This window comes from Martes martes (genome assembly GCF_963455335.1).
Source record: "Martes martes genome assembly, chromosome: X".
In the NCBI taxonomy this organism is placed as follows: Eukaryota; Metazoa; Chordata; class Mammalia; order Carnivora; family Mustelidae; genus Martes; species Martes martes.
Genome location: NC_137897.1, coordinates 116,903,378 through 116,921,058, shown reverse-complemented (window position 1 = coordinate 116,921,058; position 17,681 = coordinate 116,903,378). Strand labels below are relative to the sequence as shown.

The following is a 17,681-nucleotide window of genomic DNA, read 5'->3' as shown; positions in this document are numbered from 1 at the left end:
ATCTTTTCACAGGGCCGTTCTGTGAGACACAGCCATGCCTTAACCTAATGATATATATTGGTAAATTGTATTGATCGCTTAAGTTCAGAAGAGAAAACTCTTCTATTAACAAATGAACTCATCATTAGGGTATTCAGATGGTCTAAAATCAATCTACAGAATTGGTTAAATCAATTAAAGAGACATACTGAGAACACTTGCCCAAATATAAAAATGAATTGCTTAATTACAGCATTTAAATAGATTTCACTGGAATAAGTAGAACAGCCAGAGGCTTATATTATCTCCTATAGGCTGGGGTTTCAGCTGGGAGCACACACATGCAGAGTCAGGATTGCAGATTAAGAGGAGAAAATGTCACTCAGTCTTTTCCAACACCTGGATGCCTGCCTGAATCTCGGACTTCATATCTAGGGCCTGAAATCTTCAGGAAAACACCACCTATTGTATTTCCCCCTTTGGATAGAGACCCAGAAGGAAATGTGGAAATGTCAGGTGTTTTAATCCTGAACTTCCATGTTCCCTCTCCTTAGAGTATTGAGCTTCTCCCATTTTAATTTAATTTGCTGTGTTCCATGCATCTATGAAGTAGGCCTGACTGGCAGAGCTTGGAGGAAACTCATCCCAGGTGGAGGGCACCCCGTCTTGCACCTAATAGTCGCTTAATAAACACTGACTAGATAAACGAGTGAGGGATGAGCATGGAGTCTGAGCAGTCTCAGCCCTGCTGTGGACCCAGGAGGCAAAGCTGAGCTCTAGGATGCATGTGTCTGGATTGGAGGTGCCACAAAGGCCCCTGAGACTCATCTTCACACCCAGAGAGGATGAGGAGTCCAGGCTGCCTAGCTCCATCCTCATTACCACTCCCCCAGACATCAGACATCGGTAACTGCCCCTTCACCACTCTGTTGTTACGTTGATGCTCCACTTTCACCCTGACTTTCTCAGAGTCCTTCATGGTTTCCTACCACTCACTGAATTCCTAATCAGCTTTACCCCTCCAGGTTCAAGACCCTGCCAGTGCTGGCCAAACAGCAGCCCCTGAGTGGGTCCTGCTTGGCCCCGTGAGTGGAGTTTGTGAACCAGTAGGAGCCTGTCAAGCGTCTTTAGCAAGACCCAAGTGTCAGCTGGCGATTTGCTTTCTAACTAAGGTTTTGATCTGTTGTAACTAAATGAAAAAATGCACAGTCTTTGGGGAAGAAGCACGTTTCACTCCTAAGTCTCCTGTTGATGTTAATCATTCTCTAATTGGAGTAAATATGGATGCAACCGGCACAGCATCTTGGCATTGGCTGGACTTATTTATTCTCCCCATTACAAGGGTCAGTGTAAGAGGCACTCGGTTACTCTGTTCCCCCATGGTGTGTGGATTTGAAACTTCAATTTTCTTCCCCCCCTTCCCTGGCCAATCTGAGCCCTCTTGTCCCTGGTACTAGAGGGCCCCCCTCCCTTGCAAAATGACCTGTGTCTTGTGGTGGGAGATGATTAATACCTAATAGAGATGCTCTCCTTACCACATGTGACCAGGAAAATGGGAAGGATATTCTTAGTTCATAGTAGGTACCTAATGGTATAAAAGTATTCTACAACCTACATGGGAGTGAATACTGATGATGCATCCTTAGCATGAACATCCTAATGTATTCAGGCTTTCTGTCCCTTTAGAGCATGTAATACTCCAGGTAAGAACACCATAGCCATCGTTATCCATATACCTGTATTAGAAAACCCACTTGTCTCCCACCTGTGAGTCTCCTTTCCTCTCACACTGCTACCACACTTGCAATACTTCTAACACCAGGTGTGTGAGGGGCTGTCCCCACACCAAGCAGTTCTGTGTCACACTGGCGGGGCATCCTACAATTTCACTCATTTCTGACATGCTCTCCCTAGGGATGGTGTCAGACCCCAAAGGTGAAGTGCTCCATCCCACAACACTGGCTCTAACTTCAGATACTCATGGTAGGCCCAGGTTGTCACCTTCCATTCTAACCAATCAGCTATTAACCAGAGGTTCCCATGACTCCCTTCTCAGGTTCGACTAATTGGCTGGAGGGGCTGACAGAACTTGGGCCAACAGTTTACTCATGTCTACCACTTCATTGAAGGACATGATCGAAGAGAGAGATGGACAGCCAGGTGAAGAGATACACAGGGTGAGTTCTGGATGGGTCCCAAGTGTCAGAGCTTCTGTCCCTGTGGACCCAGGGTTCATCACCCTCCTGGGATGTGGATGTGTTCACCCACCTGGAAACTTTCCAAATCCATACAACTGGGATTTTATGGAGGCTTTGTCACATAAGTATGATTAATTATTAATTCAGTTTCTGGTCTCTCTCCCCTCTCCAGAGAAATGTGTGTGTGTGGCAGGGGTGACTGGGGGAACAGGGCTGAAAGTTCCAAGCCTCTAGTCATGACTTGGTCTTTTTGGTGAGAAGCTCCCATCCAGGAGCCCAAGCAGAATCACCTCCTCAGAACACTCCTATCACCCAGGAAATTCAAAGGGATTTCATGACCTGTATCAGGAACTGGGGTCAAAGACCAAATGTCAGAACAAAAGATGCTCCCAGTGCTCTCATCAAATTAGGAAATTACAAGGGTCTTAAGAGTCCCATGACAGGAACCAGGCACAAAGACCAATATATCAATATACATTTTCCATTATCTCACAACACCAAATACCAACTGACTTCTCTGTGCCCCAGTGTCCTTATTGGCAACATGAGGCAGCTGGAGCAAAGGCTCTCTATGGTCATCTTAAGGTCTGGTATTCTATATTCATACAAAGTACTGTAGTCTCTATATATACATATGACTCAGGGATAAATATGGAACCTGAGCCTACCTCCATTAGCAATAAACAAGATTTATTACCAAGTTCATAAATGTTTCTATCTGATGTTCCGGAGAGTCCTGTGTGGTACTCTGTGAAATATGGGTTATGCCATCCCATACATTCTGGAAGTGTCTGCTACTTTTTAATCTGTCCATCTACTTGAATTCAGAGTAGTTAATCTTAGGTTGGTAGCTAATCTCAAATTTGGATACCTTTTCTGTGTATTTACAATGCCTATGCTCTTTGCTTTTACTAAATAAATAGGAAAAAAAATATATATATGGCTGCTTAGGAATAAGATAGATTCTGTTTCCCATTCAGGACAATGTCTTGGGTGTTTGTAGCCTGCCTGGTACCTTTTCCAGCAGATGGCAGATATTTCAGGGATGAGTAAAGCCTTCTTGGTCCCTAAACCAAAGCCCCAGTATGTTTTTCAAAGCCAGCGCATGAATTTCAAAATCTCACATTTTCAGACTGGTGGTGTTTTATTACCCAGCTTTTACTGGAGATGTTCATATTGCTCTAGTATATGCTAGAACCCTGGTTAAATTCAAGACTTGGAAACTTCCAATAAACTTCCGGTACACGTGGTAAACTGTCTGCAGTTTATTGGAGAATGACTCTGAGCCAGGAACTCCAGGCTCCAAGAATGGATCTGGGACCCAAACTGGAGCAACGAAGGGGACTAAAAGAAAGAAAATGATTGGACCAAACAAACGGCAGGGTGAGAGTGCAGACGAGACCAGCCCAGGGACAGTGACAAGGGCAACTTTAATTCAAGTCAACTTAGGGATCCTCCGCTTCCCAGAGGTGGCTGCTACCCCCGCCTCTGCCTTCGCAGATAGCTCCCTGTTCTACATGAGGTTCACCTTTTCTGAAATAATGGGTCAGACCCATTTTTGCTTCTGGTTGGCTCTTAGGGCATGCAGCATACCCTCACCCATGTCTGAGTTCAACTCTCTGTGGGAGGAGTGTTCAGCTAAGCAAAGGGGCCAGTGGCTTGCAGTTGGAATGCTCAGAGATGGATACCTCATAAGCTATAGTGGACATTAGCCAGTATCTGGTCATCAACTGTGACAAGCACTACATGTAAAAACAAGGTGCTTCTCTGCATGTCTGTGTGCTCTAAGCATTTTATTGAGATCACAATAAAAAGGCAATCTATGGAGATTACGAGTCAAAATATTTGGTACTAAAAGTAGAAGAGCTAATTACAATGAAAAAAATCAGCACGTGGGTTTCTAAACAGTCACAGACTTGCCTGGAGCATATTAAAAATCACATCATACAAGCCCTAAGCAGTTTCTTATTAATCTAGTCTCTATGCTAATACAGCCAAATGGGAAATACAATCTTGGGAATATGAAGGCCAATGTTATTCTATTAACCTTATATGTTATCCTATTTACTTTCCTGTCTTTAATGAATAAATTAAAATGTCCTCTCATTCTCTAATTGCTGCATAGTTAGGGTATGACAATGTACGGATTTTATTCAGCTATATTCCACAGCCTTAACTGTCCAAACTCTGTCACTTTGTGGGGGGTTTCAATGAAAGGCAATGAAAGATAAACTGTTTACATTAAGAGACTCTATCAAAGTTATTTTGCACCTGGTTTCATCCTAATCCATCTGCTGTTTCTCTGGCTTTGACAGGCTGACCTCTCTTGCTGTGTATGCCATGTTGATGTCATTGCTGAAGGGGGCTTTCCCCAGCCTTTCTGCTGATAACAAAGTAAATGGAAATGCAGAGAAACCCCGGGGAGGTAACAACTTGTTCAGCATGATGAGGGAGAACTGTAGCTAAAACAAGAGGACCGATTACAGCAGGGAAGAGTGTCTGTTGTCACAACGAATGCGTTTGCGACAGCACATCAGCTTCCCAAGAGCCACCCGAGAGCAGGAGCAAAATGCATTGCATTGTTTTCATTAGCAAACTTTAAACGTGAACATGGGCTTGAGTTTCAGCTGACTACTGTGTTTTGAAAGTGTAAGGGGCATCCCAGGTATAAGGAACACATCCCCCCAAAGCGGCCAGAGCGTTCGAGTCTTCTGCTACCATAGAGTTCAGCTCATCTGCAATATGATCTCAGAACGACCTTGCCAGGGAGCTGTCCCAACAATAATAAAAACTAACAAACAAAACTGGATCAAATATAAAACCCAAATCAAGAACCTGGGTTAAAAGCAAGCTACGTGTGTGTGAGGTAATGAGCAATCTTTAGCAAAAAAAATACAATTACGAAGTGGAGAGAAGACACAATTGTTCTCTATATGTTAATGTGTGTGAGGTGCAGAAAAAGAAAAAAAGATCCGGTTAAATAAAATGAGGAACAAGGGGGCTACTTGCAACGACTACCCAGACACAACTCATTAGAATGCCTTTGTGCTCAAAACAAATATGAATTGTTCAGCTCTGTTTTTAAAGCACCAATACCACTCTAAGCTCTGGCTGGACTCCAGAGTTGAGCCTAGTCCCTGACCAAACATTTCCCATCACAGTACTCACTCTCTATACTTCCTATGGAGCTAAATGAAGTCCTCTAACATTTCCATCTAATTCACATTAATAACAAGATGGTATTAATAATTAAAATGCCCTGAAGGTGGTTTCGAACAATACCCATTTCTTTACAGCCTTTGTACTTCTAAAGTCTGCTGCTTCTGATCCCAGTCTGAGATGGCCAGGGCCTGAGAGAGCCCTGCTCAGATCCAGCCTGGCTTCAGAGCCCAGGGCCTCCCAGACCATCCTGCTGGTGGCAAATGATGATGCACGGCCAGAGCTGCGCATATCCAACATCAAGATCATCAGTTGGTGAAATGTTAAGTGGACGTTTACCTGGTTCTGTGGATATATGCTGGAAGGAGCTCTGGAGTTTGGCCACCACACATTCTAGAAGTCTTTGGAATAGGTCAAATTGTGGATAGCTTAAAACTTTAAAGACAGCAATTTTAATAAACCTGTCAATACAATTTCTTTGTTAAGAAAACATTTGAGACTGATTAGGCTGCTTATATCGAAAGAGAAGTACAAGGTCTCTATCTTTAGATCTTTCATTGAACTGCCAGCACAGCATGAATAACTGCTCCTTAGCTGTAAATGAAAATTGATTCCAGGTTTAACTCCACATTTTCAGGGGTCCTCGAAGTCCCAAGAAGCACACGAAGACACATTTGACGCAAAGGAAAACTGCAGGTGCAGTGGGACGAGGTGAGGGCATGCAGAGGACCCCACACATACGCACTCTGCAGAAGCCCGGACGACTGTGACATACACCCTATCCAAATGCCAGTGGCCACACCACAGCCTCACTGCCTGCCCCAGAGGCCTGGCTGGCAAATGGCCATTCAGTAAGTGTGGTGTGGAGGACCAGGCTGGGGTTTTAGATATGTGATGCCCAGAGTGGCAATTGCGTTGGTGATAGCCAGCTTTGAAAAATGGAACACATTGCAACACGGATATTTATGCAGATGCTACGTACAGAACACTGTATCTCATTTGAACCCTGTTCTAAAACATTCCAATGTCCAAGGTTGACTTCAAGGATTATTTCCCAATCCGGGGAAGCTCCAAGAGAAAGCCATGGTGAGTATAGCATCACAGCATGCCCTGTCTTTCTCCAGGGCAGAGGGAGAGAAAGAAAGAAGTATAATGAAAGGTGATAACTCAGCTGTCCACCTGTGTCAGTTTCTGAAGAGAAACTCTCGTTTAGAGCCACGTGATTTTCCTGGAAGAGACTTGGAGCATTGTCATTTGCAACCTGGCCTTTTCTTCCTGTAACTTCTGGTTTGAAACTTGTCAGAGGTCAGAGGGGAGGAAAGGTCATTCACATCCAGTGAATGCCTTTGGAGGGGGACAGTTAGGACGTTCAGTCCTGTTTGTGGCAGATCGCTATAGACACCAAAGCCAAAATGAAGGGCAAGGTCTAGGTACCAATGGCTCCTAAAGAGGGGTTTAAACACTTAATCAGTGTTTAAGAGGGCCACGAGGAGGTCTTATCTATAAATGTTTATAAGCTCACATCTATTTCTTGCTTCCAGGGCCCAGCAAGAGAGGATAAGTTGTCATTCTGCCTTAACTTGGATCTCCCAGTTCAATCTCTGCTTCAGATGAGAAGCTCAGTTGATGAAAGCATGACTGGGCTAAGAGTGGCATGCCATGGAGAGCAGCCAATGCACCAACCAGGATTATCTGATGGTCCCAAGACTGACACAGAGTTACCGAACACACATCCTAAAAACCCAGATGACTGGGGCCAGTGGACCCACAAATGCTACTCCTTCAGGTAAATACAGAATAAAATAACTTGAGAAGCTGAGAAAAACAGACCGTGTTTATGTAATCACATAGAGAGGAAGTCAATGTGTAAAATCTATTTTCACTTATTGTTGATTATTGCTTTAAACATTTCCATTAAAAAGTAATGTCACATCTGTCAAAATCAATGATCTAGAGTTTTTTGGTTTTATTTACCAACACCGTGCTCATCCCTGGCATAGTAAATGCAGAAAGCAGGAATTAACAGACCCTGGAATTTCAGTATGCATTTTGCATCAGCTCTGAAGCCTGTGGCTCACATAGGAGAGGGACTTCTTGCATCCAGGAAGGGACAGCAAGCCCCTGGGAGATGATGGGGGCTTGTTCTTGACAAGGCCCCAACATGCAAAGATACAACTGTTATATATTAAAAAAACGCAAGTGGAAAAAGGAAAAGAAAGTAAGAGTGAATGAGGTGTTGGCCACATAACATTGCAAATGACCTCAATTTTATTGTACTGTATTTTTTTTCAATTTTAAAATTATACCAAGTTTTGGGACTTCCAATATGGTGAACAACTATGTATGAGAATGGAGTAGGTGAGCCCTGAGAGTTTTTCCTAAGCTTTTCTTTGCTGACTCCTCATAACACATTTAGTGAATATGGAATTCTGTATTTTTTTAAGATTTTATGTATTCATTTGAGAGGGGAGAGAGAGCACAAGCTCGGGAGTGGGGGGTGGTGAGGAGCAGAAGGAGAAGCAGAGTCCCCGCTGAGCAGGGAAAACAGGGAACCCGAAACGGGGCTCGATTCCAGGACCCTGAGCTGAAGGTAGACACTTAATGACTGAGCCACCCAGGCGCCCCTGGAATTCTGCATTTGATAATGATCTTGGCATACCTGTGCATGAGCAATCCTTAAAACAGTGTGCTTTCAGTTTTCTAATGCAGTGGACTCCACTGTAAAAAGAACCTGGTCAGGTACCGGCTTTTAATAAAAGGCGCTCCTTGGGTACCTGAGTGGTTCAGTCGGTTAAGCAACTGCCTTCAGCTCAGGTCTGTTTCTCCCTCTGACCTTCTTCCCTTTCATGCTCTCTCTCTCTCTCTTTCTCTCTCTCTCAAATAAATAAATACAATCTTTTAAAAATTAAAAAAAAAAAAGGTGCTCCTTCTGTGCTCCTCCCCCAAGAAGGAGCCTACATGTGAGGTAGTTGTGTCACAGAGAAAACGCACACACACCACCCAGAGCACACAGTGCACTGCCATTCTCACAGTTCAGAAACCACCCCTTGGCCTTTTCCAACCAACAGGTCCAGTCTCATTGGAAATGCTGGAAACACATTTCTGCCATCTTGTTTCGTGGGAAGTGCTGGCAACACTTATAATGCAGAGTAGAAGAAGAAGGTGCAGTGGCAAGTTTTTGCCAACTGTCCTTGTGCCTGCAGTCCCGCGCATGCCACGGGATGCTGGGTGCCGGTTCTCTGCATGTGCTCTCGAGTGGTGCACCTGGGAGAGGGGAATGCAGCATTGCATTTGTGCCCTAATTAATTAATGAGCATGGGCTGTAAGCCTTGCACCGGTATCACTAAAGGAAAGTTACATTCACCTGAGACAATGCTTAGTCCAAGGGAGGGAAGGACACACTCTTGCTTACTGATGACCGGTATGTGTGTTTGACAAGGGAGCGGAGGGAGGGGGTGAAAGCAATGTTTAAGAGCTCAGCCTCTCCTCACTGTGGCTTAAATGAAACTGTGAGCTGATTCCACCTGTCCCGGAATACCGTGCCTAGCTTTGCTTCCTTCCCTCTCTCTGCAGCCCAGAGATAAAGCAGAGGGTAGGCTGGCGGATGGCAAAACCCTCCTGGCCCTTTATGCTCCCTCCCCTGAGGTCCCAAACCAAGAGTGAAGCTCTTCCTACCTGGTAGAGCTCACTGGCGGTGCAGTGAGTGGCCAAGGTCTTTACAGGCTCAAGGTCATCTTCATCACTGCTCAGCTTCAGGTCGTCCTCAAGCATTCTACAAAAAAAGCAGGGTGATGTTCATGTTAGAAAGCGTCTTTTCTAAATCATCCTCAGATACATCTTGCAATGAGGATAAAATATTGGAGCTACAATCTGACAGCTGCAATTCTGTCAAAGGTGCAGAGGGAACCAAGATTCTTTCAGCTAATTAGATATTTGAGCACTTATATTTATGTCATACTCTGCACACATCGTCCCTCTCTACCTTCCCCTAAATCAAGGGGAAAAAAAGGACTATTTCAGCATCTCCAGAGATGACTAGAGTCTATATATTTTTACTACTGAAAGTGTAATAAATGTACTGATCAATCACTGTGGAGTGGAACGTGACACTAGATCTCTACAGGAAAACATGTTCTGCGTCTCCCATGAAAGAATCGGGCCAGGATAACAGCCCTGAGCTCGAGAGGCTGTTGTCGTAGCCTGCTAGGGCTCTCTGGATGACAGAAGCAGCAGGCCCAGTGACCTTCTACTGCCTCACAGAGCCCTCTGCACTGTGGCAGCTCTGTGGCCACAAAATACCTGGGTGAGAAATGGCTAGTTCTTAACCTTTTGATATATGACCAATAGCTTCCTGTAAAATTTGATCCAAGAGATGTAAGCCCCTGATGTGGATGAGAAATCTTTCTCTCCTAAGGCAAGGTACTTGAAAAATACGTGTTTTCTACGGTTTCACCTATTCTATCCCCAAACTCAAGCCACACCAGGAAGAGTGACTTATTATCTTAAAATTCCAGATACACAGAACCTTCAAAGGCCAATCGGTGTTAGTATTTCTATGTATTCAGTACAACTTTAGACCTCGTTCCCAGCCTTCAAACGGAAGGCAGTCCCAGCCTCCCTGGACGGATGACCATTTTCTGAGCATGCTTTGCTCTTTCTTGCTTCCAGATGCCGAATCAGGCTCAGCTCCCAGGCTAGAATTTCCTTTTTTCAACTCCGAAATTCCTATTTTACTTCCATAGCTCAGCCAGATCCCACCTTCTCCACAAAAGCTTTCGAGAAAGAACCTCCACCTCCCAAAGTACACCTTTTCCTTCTTCCCCACCCCCAGCTCCAGCTGGATCACAGTACCACCTTCTCGACCGAGTGTCCCCACACCAGTCCCTCATCCCTGCATGGGCTGCAGTTGCCACTTATTCACTTCTGTCTTCCCAGAAATGATACAATCCGCCACCCTCATTTTGCAGATAAGGGAAGAAAGATTCAGAGACACCAAGTGCTTTGTGCCAGGTCACACAGATTGTTGTATCTTTTCCAGAAGGGAAGCCAGAAGACAAAAGGCAACTTCTAATTTGATAAATTAGGGAATACATTATTTTAGAAGTTATGTTCAAATGTTGGAAAGAGGTTCAGTTCAGTGTGGGTATCCACTCTTAAGTCTCTGAAGAAGGGACGGCTCTCCCACTTTCATGCTCAGCCACATAAGACCAGGATATGTTCACTGAGGTCTGAAAACCAAAGACTGATATAAAGAATGATTGGTGGGAAGGATAGCTGTTAGAGTTGGTTTCAGATGAACTAAACTTGCAGGATTTATGACTGTCCTTCATGAGACTAATGGATGTTTTGAAGATCTTAGAGAAGAAGACAAAATGTATCTTCCCATTTCTTTTGCAGTTATGGGTCAATGACTGTGAACAAATAATTCTTCATAACACATTGTGGCAAATGAAGACTGTATGATTCTCATAAGCTACAGAACTCAGATATTTTAAAACTACCTATGCTGGTCATAAAGGGTTTCATTTTCCATGTGTGTGTATGTGTGTGTGTCTCTGTGTATCTCAATACATGTAGGCAATGTCTACAGTTAATTTTAATAGAAGTGTTGAGCAAAACAAATTATCAACAATTCATTCCATTCAGAAGATCCATTCATGTGTCAGGAAAGTGCTAAGTATTTGACCAGAAGCTTGTAATTTGGACCCTATGAAGGAGGGACTATCATTAGCCTCATCTTCCAGACTGAAACACTGAGGCTTAGAGAGGCAAGGAACTTCTCATGATCACACAGCAAGGAAATCATGGAGGCCAACATGGAGCTCAGACCATCTCCAGCCAGAACTCCAGAGTATATAATGTCTTCCCAGAAGGTGTAATTAACAAAGGATGGTATATTAAATACAATCAACAGCAACAACAAAAATCCCACAAAACATATTGACATGGAGTCAAGATATTTGGATTCAACTGCTGGCTAATCATAAACTGCTATCTTGCGAAAGTCATTCACTGTCTCTGAACCTCATCTGTGTCTCTCGTGTGTTAAATGGGATGGTAATTAAGCTCGTTGATGGGGTGGTGGCCATAGTGGACATAATGTCAACTACAGCAGGTGAAATGTTTTATGAAAGTGCAAAATGAATGCAGGGTATCATAGGTTTGGAAATACGTCATCACAGTTAGAAATAATGTACACCATTAACACCACTAACAAGTAATCACAAGCAAAGCCTTCGTGAGACTTTGTTCTCATCTTCATTTGCTGAACAGTCTGAAGGTAAGCTTCATGGCAACCCATGTTGACTCAGGCAATGTCTCACAAAGTCTCAAAGCTGAACCCAGAAATGGGTTTATGGTCTTCAGACTACTCTTCAGTTATTTTACCCTTCAACCAACTCTATGTGATTCTAGCATGGAAATGAAAGGCTTTCCAATGTACAATTTTGGAAATAGGCAAACAATCTCCATAGCGATTGACATTAAACACCCCCCACAAGCAACAAGCTGGGTATGGATTTGGTTATTAATAAAGGCCAATTTGATGCATATATTCAAGTCCCGGTAAACACAAGTCAAGAAGTAACTAGGAAGGCAAACCACCATTCGTTATCTCTGGAGGTGTTAGGCATTCATTTCATTCTGCTCCTTCACTGACCTATTAAGCTTTATTCTTGAATATACATGTACTTGTTTGCCTTTCTCTCCATAGCTAATACTGAACATTACTCTAGGGAAAGAGGAGGATTATGAAAGATTTTGGATTTAATTATTATAACAGCACCATTCACACCCACTGCAGTTAAGGTAGTCTCAGCAGAAAAAAATGGTAAGTTCTTTTCACGAGGTCACAGCTCCATAGACAAATTCATCACACACTGGGTACCCCACGGTGTGAGAAAATCATGCTTACATGTATGCCTGTGTGTGTGATCTTAAAAAATGGCAATCGTTCTTCTGCTTTTCAAAGAGATGAAAACAGAACAAAGCCTCCTTAGTGAATTTGGCTATTTGTTAGGGATCTAGTAGTTCACGGTGCCTGTCTTTGCACAAAAATGCTCTGGTTTTTATTTTCACCACGACTTACAATTTCTGTATTATTAAGAAGTAAAATGGCCCCCAAAACTATGTCAACAGAACCAAGTCCTTGTCCTGAAGAGATGACCCTACAGAAGCTCAAATAATTAAATTTGGGGCAGATGAGAGAGAACAAGCAAAGAAAACACTGCAGGAGCCCTAGGGAAGGAAGGGAGAATTGTGCCCATGGTCATCTCTTTTCCCAACTCTCTGGGTCTTGAACTGAACCTGGTGACTTCAGAGGGCTCTTTGCACTGGGACAACCCAGGACACAATGCTGCAGCAGGTCCTATGTGAATTATAACCATAAAATCATATAGTGGAATGCTCAGGTGATTCTGAAGAGGGAAAAAACAGAAGGCTTGAAACATTGCTATAGATGGTTCTATGGCAATGGAGCCTTTAGTTGGGTTTGCTCTTTTCAACTAGTTAGTCCAACTCTTCGAATCTCAATTTTCTCATGTATTAAAATGAGCAACAATAATATGTTACTCTGGAGAGTTTGGGAAGGATCAGAAAAAGCAAATTTGTACAGATTGCCTAGGAGTCAGCATACGTAGCTACATTATTTCTGGTCATTATTTCTGTTGCTGTCATTATTACTACCCAAGAAACACTGCTTTATAGGTTGGAACAATAACACAAAAGGCTCTGTTGGTGACCCAAAGACTGGCAGAGGAACCAATGAGCAAGCATCACTGGATGCCTGATGAGGCATGGTTCAAAGATCCTTAAGGAGTTTGGAAAGTTTCAGTGCTCATTTATTCTTCAAGAATGTCTAAACTCATCATGGCTGTTTTGAGTTTCCTGAGATCCTCCCAGAGTGCTTAAGATGCCCCGGAGATTTGAAAGCCTATCATAACATGAAACACACATTTCCAAGTGAGAGTTTAAAAAAAAAAAATGAGTGGTCCTGATACCTTTCTCCTTCTATCTGTGGGGTGACCTGCTGATCCAGAGAAATGAGCCAAAGATGGCCTGCACTGGAAGCTTCTCTTTGGACTTGCCATTCTCAGGAGGCATTTCTAACATACACCTGGCTCTAACCTTTATATAAAAGGCAGGGCTTCAGAGCCTGTTAGTTGATTCAGAATCCTTGCTCAGAAGCAACCTTCAGAGCCCTGAATGTGTATGATGAAAGCCTATAGAGTGTCTTTTCACGATAACAAAATGGTGTCCCTCTGGGCAGCCAGATCATCACATGCACCACTTGATATGGGCTGGATTCCAGCTTTCAAGTATCCATGGAAAGAGGTGCAATGCTGGTGACCTACAGTCTGACAGACCCTGACTCCTACATTTGGAAATGCCTGGAAGGGTTATCAATTTTCCCTTGTCACCCAGTGCAGCTATCTACAACATCCTCAATACATGGCCAGAAGCCATTGTCTGAAGGGTAGCAGGCCATGCCCTTCTACTGTTCAGAAGCTTTAATTGTTGGAGAGTTCTGCCATTTGGGAATTGCCCTGTGCTTTCTCAGAGCTTCCATGAGGGAGCCTGAGTCTTATTCTCTGTAGTCCACACTAGGAGCCTGGACTTGGAATGGTGTTGGGGACAGAGTCAGTGCTGCTGTCTACATTGTGCGGTGGCAGGGTTGGGGATGGAGGTGGGGGTTGGGGGTGCAGCTTTGCTCAGGTTTTGGGCTCTAAACAAAAATTAGGAACCATCTTATTGTTGGCCCTCTACTAGAACAGTAACTTAGCCCTACTGACTCCTTAAAGGGCACTTCCTCTTCATAAAGTAGGCTGGGAGGAATGAAACATGACTGGTTTAGAATTACTCAGGGAATTATATATTTTCCTACCTAGTGCGGTGTAGTCTCTGTAGCACTGAATCATTTGTTGGTAAGCAAGGCAAGCGATGAGGAAGAGGCAGTGATATTTTTCAAAGCACTCATTCTGTTTCCCTGAGGTAAGGGTGCTCAAGCTTTTTTTCCTTGGGAGAAGCTGCATTTAATTTTCACAAGGTTTTAACTTAAAAGTCTGCTTCCATGACCAGCCCACTGGGAATCCTGGAAAATCCCAGTCTGGGGGCCATGGCAGTGAAAAATCGTTTGAAAATCTTGACTATATTCTAGAGGGCTAAATTTCCCAAGACCTGTCAGGTGGGGCCCTCTAGCCCAGGGCCACTCAGTGAGCCCACAGCCTGGGTCTAAACTAGATCGTGCTCCCTGCCATGGACGTGAAGATCTGAGAAAGATCTGTAACTTCTGTAACTGATGGCCTGTAGGGGTTACCTAAAATGAGCACCCCATAAATTTAGTCTGGTTCTTTATTGAGAGAACTGGGAGTTCCTTGAGGAATGATATCATCCAGGAGCTGGCAAACTGAGGCCCTCGATCCAAACCAGCCCTCCCTTGTTTCTTAAATGGCCCCTGGGTTAAGAATGGTGTTTACCTTTTTAAACAGTCGAGAAAAACAACGTCAAAAGAAGAATGATATCTCATGACATATGAAAATAATATGGAATTTAAATTTCATTATCCATAAATACAGTTTTATTGGAACACGGCCATGCCCCTTCATTTGCATATTGCCTGGGGTTTCATGCTATGATGGCTGCATTCGGTAGTTGTAACAGAGAACACATGGCCCAAAAAACCTGAAATATTTACTGTTTGAGCCTTTACATACAAAAGTTTGTGGACCCCCTGCTTGAAGTCAATGGTTTTCAAACCCTACTCTCTTCAATTAAAGAATCCTTCCCCTGCCCAGTGGAATCTTACAAGGAAATCTGAAAAAAAAAAAAAGAGATTAAGGTTGTACTGTTTTCATCATAGCCAGGTTTGGTTGGGGGGAACATCTGGAGTGCCCCAGGGATTAGAGGAACACAGTGTGAAAACAACTCAGCTACTTGAGTCTTATTTTTGGGAGTAATTCTGGCTTTATGGATACTGGATAGAATTTAGTTTGAGAACCTAAATTTTATTTATATAACCTCTCCAAACCTTGGTTTACTTCCTTGTGCAATGGGAATGAAACAATATGTCTCTTGGAGATCTGGAAATGCCCACCAGTCACTTTGGGCAGAATGCTGAGTACTAAAAGGCAATAGCAGGAAAAAGAAAAGAATAAATATCCTTTTTCTAGATGTGCACGGGGTACATGTAGATTTATATCTATACTGTACACATAAGCCAAAGCTAATAGTGTGAGCTTTGATATATATGACTATTGACTTGTATCAACTGTATCTCTTCAACATTGGACTTCTTAGAATTGATCACATAAATTCAGCACCATACCAATTTTCTGCTGCATGGTCATTATTTTGAATGTGATTTTCATTTTCTTGGTATATTTCTCTGGGTTATATAATTTTCCCAATACGGGAACTCAAGTTATCATGCAAATGACAAACTGCCTAATAGAATTCAGATGGTTTTCAATCATGTCACACACAGTATAACACCACTGTATCATTTTTCAGGGGTGTGTTTGTGTAAAAACATCTAAGAGTGGATTTCCCCAGAGAAGACCATAGCCCCGTGAACCCACCTGGACCTGAAATCAAATGTTGAGATAATTCCAAAGGAGAAAAGAGAATCTTTTGCCTTAAAAAAATATCTCAAGCGTGGATCTTAATATTTGAAATTGCCCTCTTCAGTAGGACCATACAAGCCATCTTGAATGAACTTTCTTTGGGTCATACTGGGCAACAGAGTCATCCTAGTGGATTAATAGGGATTCACCCAAGACCATCTACTGGGCGAATATTTGTGGGTGAGACACAGCTCTTTAAGGACACAGACTGTAGAGTTGGTCTGTGCTGATTTGAAATCCAGCCCTAAAACTTACCGAGTGTAGACGTGGGCAAGTTACTGAACTTAGAGCTTCAGTGTTCTAATCTGTAAAATGGAGCCAATAATAGTACCTAGTTCAGAGGGTTGGTATGAGGACTGCATGCGTTTATGTATGTGAAATGGTTCGCAAGCACTCAGTAATGACTGTTACTGTCATTATTACTTGTCGTGACTGTGCTTGAAACATAGTTGTGGGGAAGGAACCAGGAGTAGAACACGGTCCCTCCCTTAATAAGTTTGCCCTTTAGCAAGGACAAAGGCTTCATAAACAAACAATGACAATATCGTCATTCAACGCTACACAGAGAGGCTGGTGAAGCTACAAGGAAGCAGTGATCTTCAGGCTACGCCTTGAAGACAGAATGAACGGCCAGGGTCGTAAGAAAGGAAAGAGAAGTCTAGGGAGAACAAAGGTACCAAAAGACTTGAGGTTTTGAGAAGAGTGGGCCACTTGGTTTGGCTGGAGTACACTACACGTAGGTGCCACTGAAAAGGGTGTGGGGAATCTAAGGAGGTAGGCTGGGATGAGACTTTTTCCAAAGAATGGGGAGTGGGACAACCAAAGTTTTTAGGTGGGGGTGGGGGGTGGGGGAGAGCATGGAAAGTCATAAGTAGAGATCTCTGAGAGCAGATAGGATGAAGAGAAGGGACAAGAGTCTAGAGACAGGTCAGAAAGAGAATCAACTGAATCAGGGTGTTGATGGTCGTGGCATTAACTGTGCTCCCTTCATTATCCCAAGGCTCTGACACTGCACTGGGACCTCGGCTCCCTGGTTGAAGGGGTATCTTTCTCTGGCACTCAACACTCCTTGCTGGACACACACCTGGTGAGCTCCGTTCCTAATTGATAAGGAAACACTGACTTCTGGCCATGAAAACTTGCTTCAGCTTTTTAGAACGACCAGAGCTGATTAGAGAGAAGAAACCACTGTGGTTACCTCCAAGATACCTCTCTGCCCCTAATCACAGAGGCTGCTTCATTCCTTCTCCCTGTACATCAGCTCCTAATTATTAATGGATTAAGTAAAAAACTCCTTTATCGAGCTGGCCCATTAATCTCTATCTATGGAAACTCTTCAAAACAACTGAAATACTAAGTTGCTGTTAAGTGCACTACAAACTGTGCCTGCTGATAGACACTGTGCCTCACATGAAGGTCAGTGGGGACAAGGACTGATTCTTGGATCCGAGACATCGTGCCATTATCAGCTGCTGGTAGCACACAGCACTTGAGCTCAGAGCGCTTGAAACTCTTCTTCAAACCCATTTCATGAGCAAATCCTCTCCAGAAGGTCTCTTTGCCTGAACTGACACAGCAGATAGGCTGATGTCCTTTATGCTGCTGCGTAAAGAATTCACATCTTCCTTCATTTGCAAAATGGTCATACCTGGCAATTTAGGCCCAACTTGAATGTTGACTGGCAACATTGCTCCATTTTTTTAGGAAAACCCCACCTGATTTCTAT

At 43.4% G+C, this 17,681-nt stretch overlaps 1 protein-coding gene across 6 annotated transcripts in view; it reads right to left on the bottom strand.

The window, feature by feature from the left end:
- AFF2 (ALF transcription elongation factor 2) overlaps positions 1-17,681 on the bottom strand; it is a gene marked incomplete at its 5' end in the record, with an annotated part of 456,929 nt that overhangs the window by 87,627 nt on the left and 351,621 nt on the right. For all 6 annotated transcript variants that reach the window (XM_080795304.1, XM_080795306.1, XM_080795307.1 and 3 more), the window contains one exon: positions 9,012-9,108. In XM_080795304.1, the coding sequence (XP_080651430.1) occupies positions 9,012-9,108 (97 nt within the window). The remainder of the gene's footprint in view (positions 1-9,011; positions 9,109-17,681) is intronic.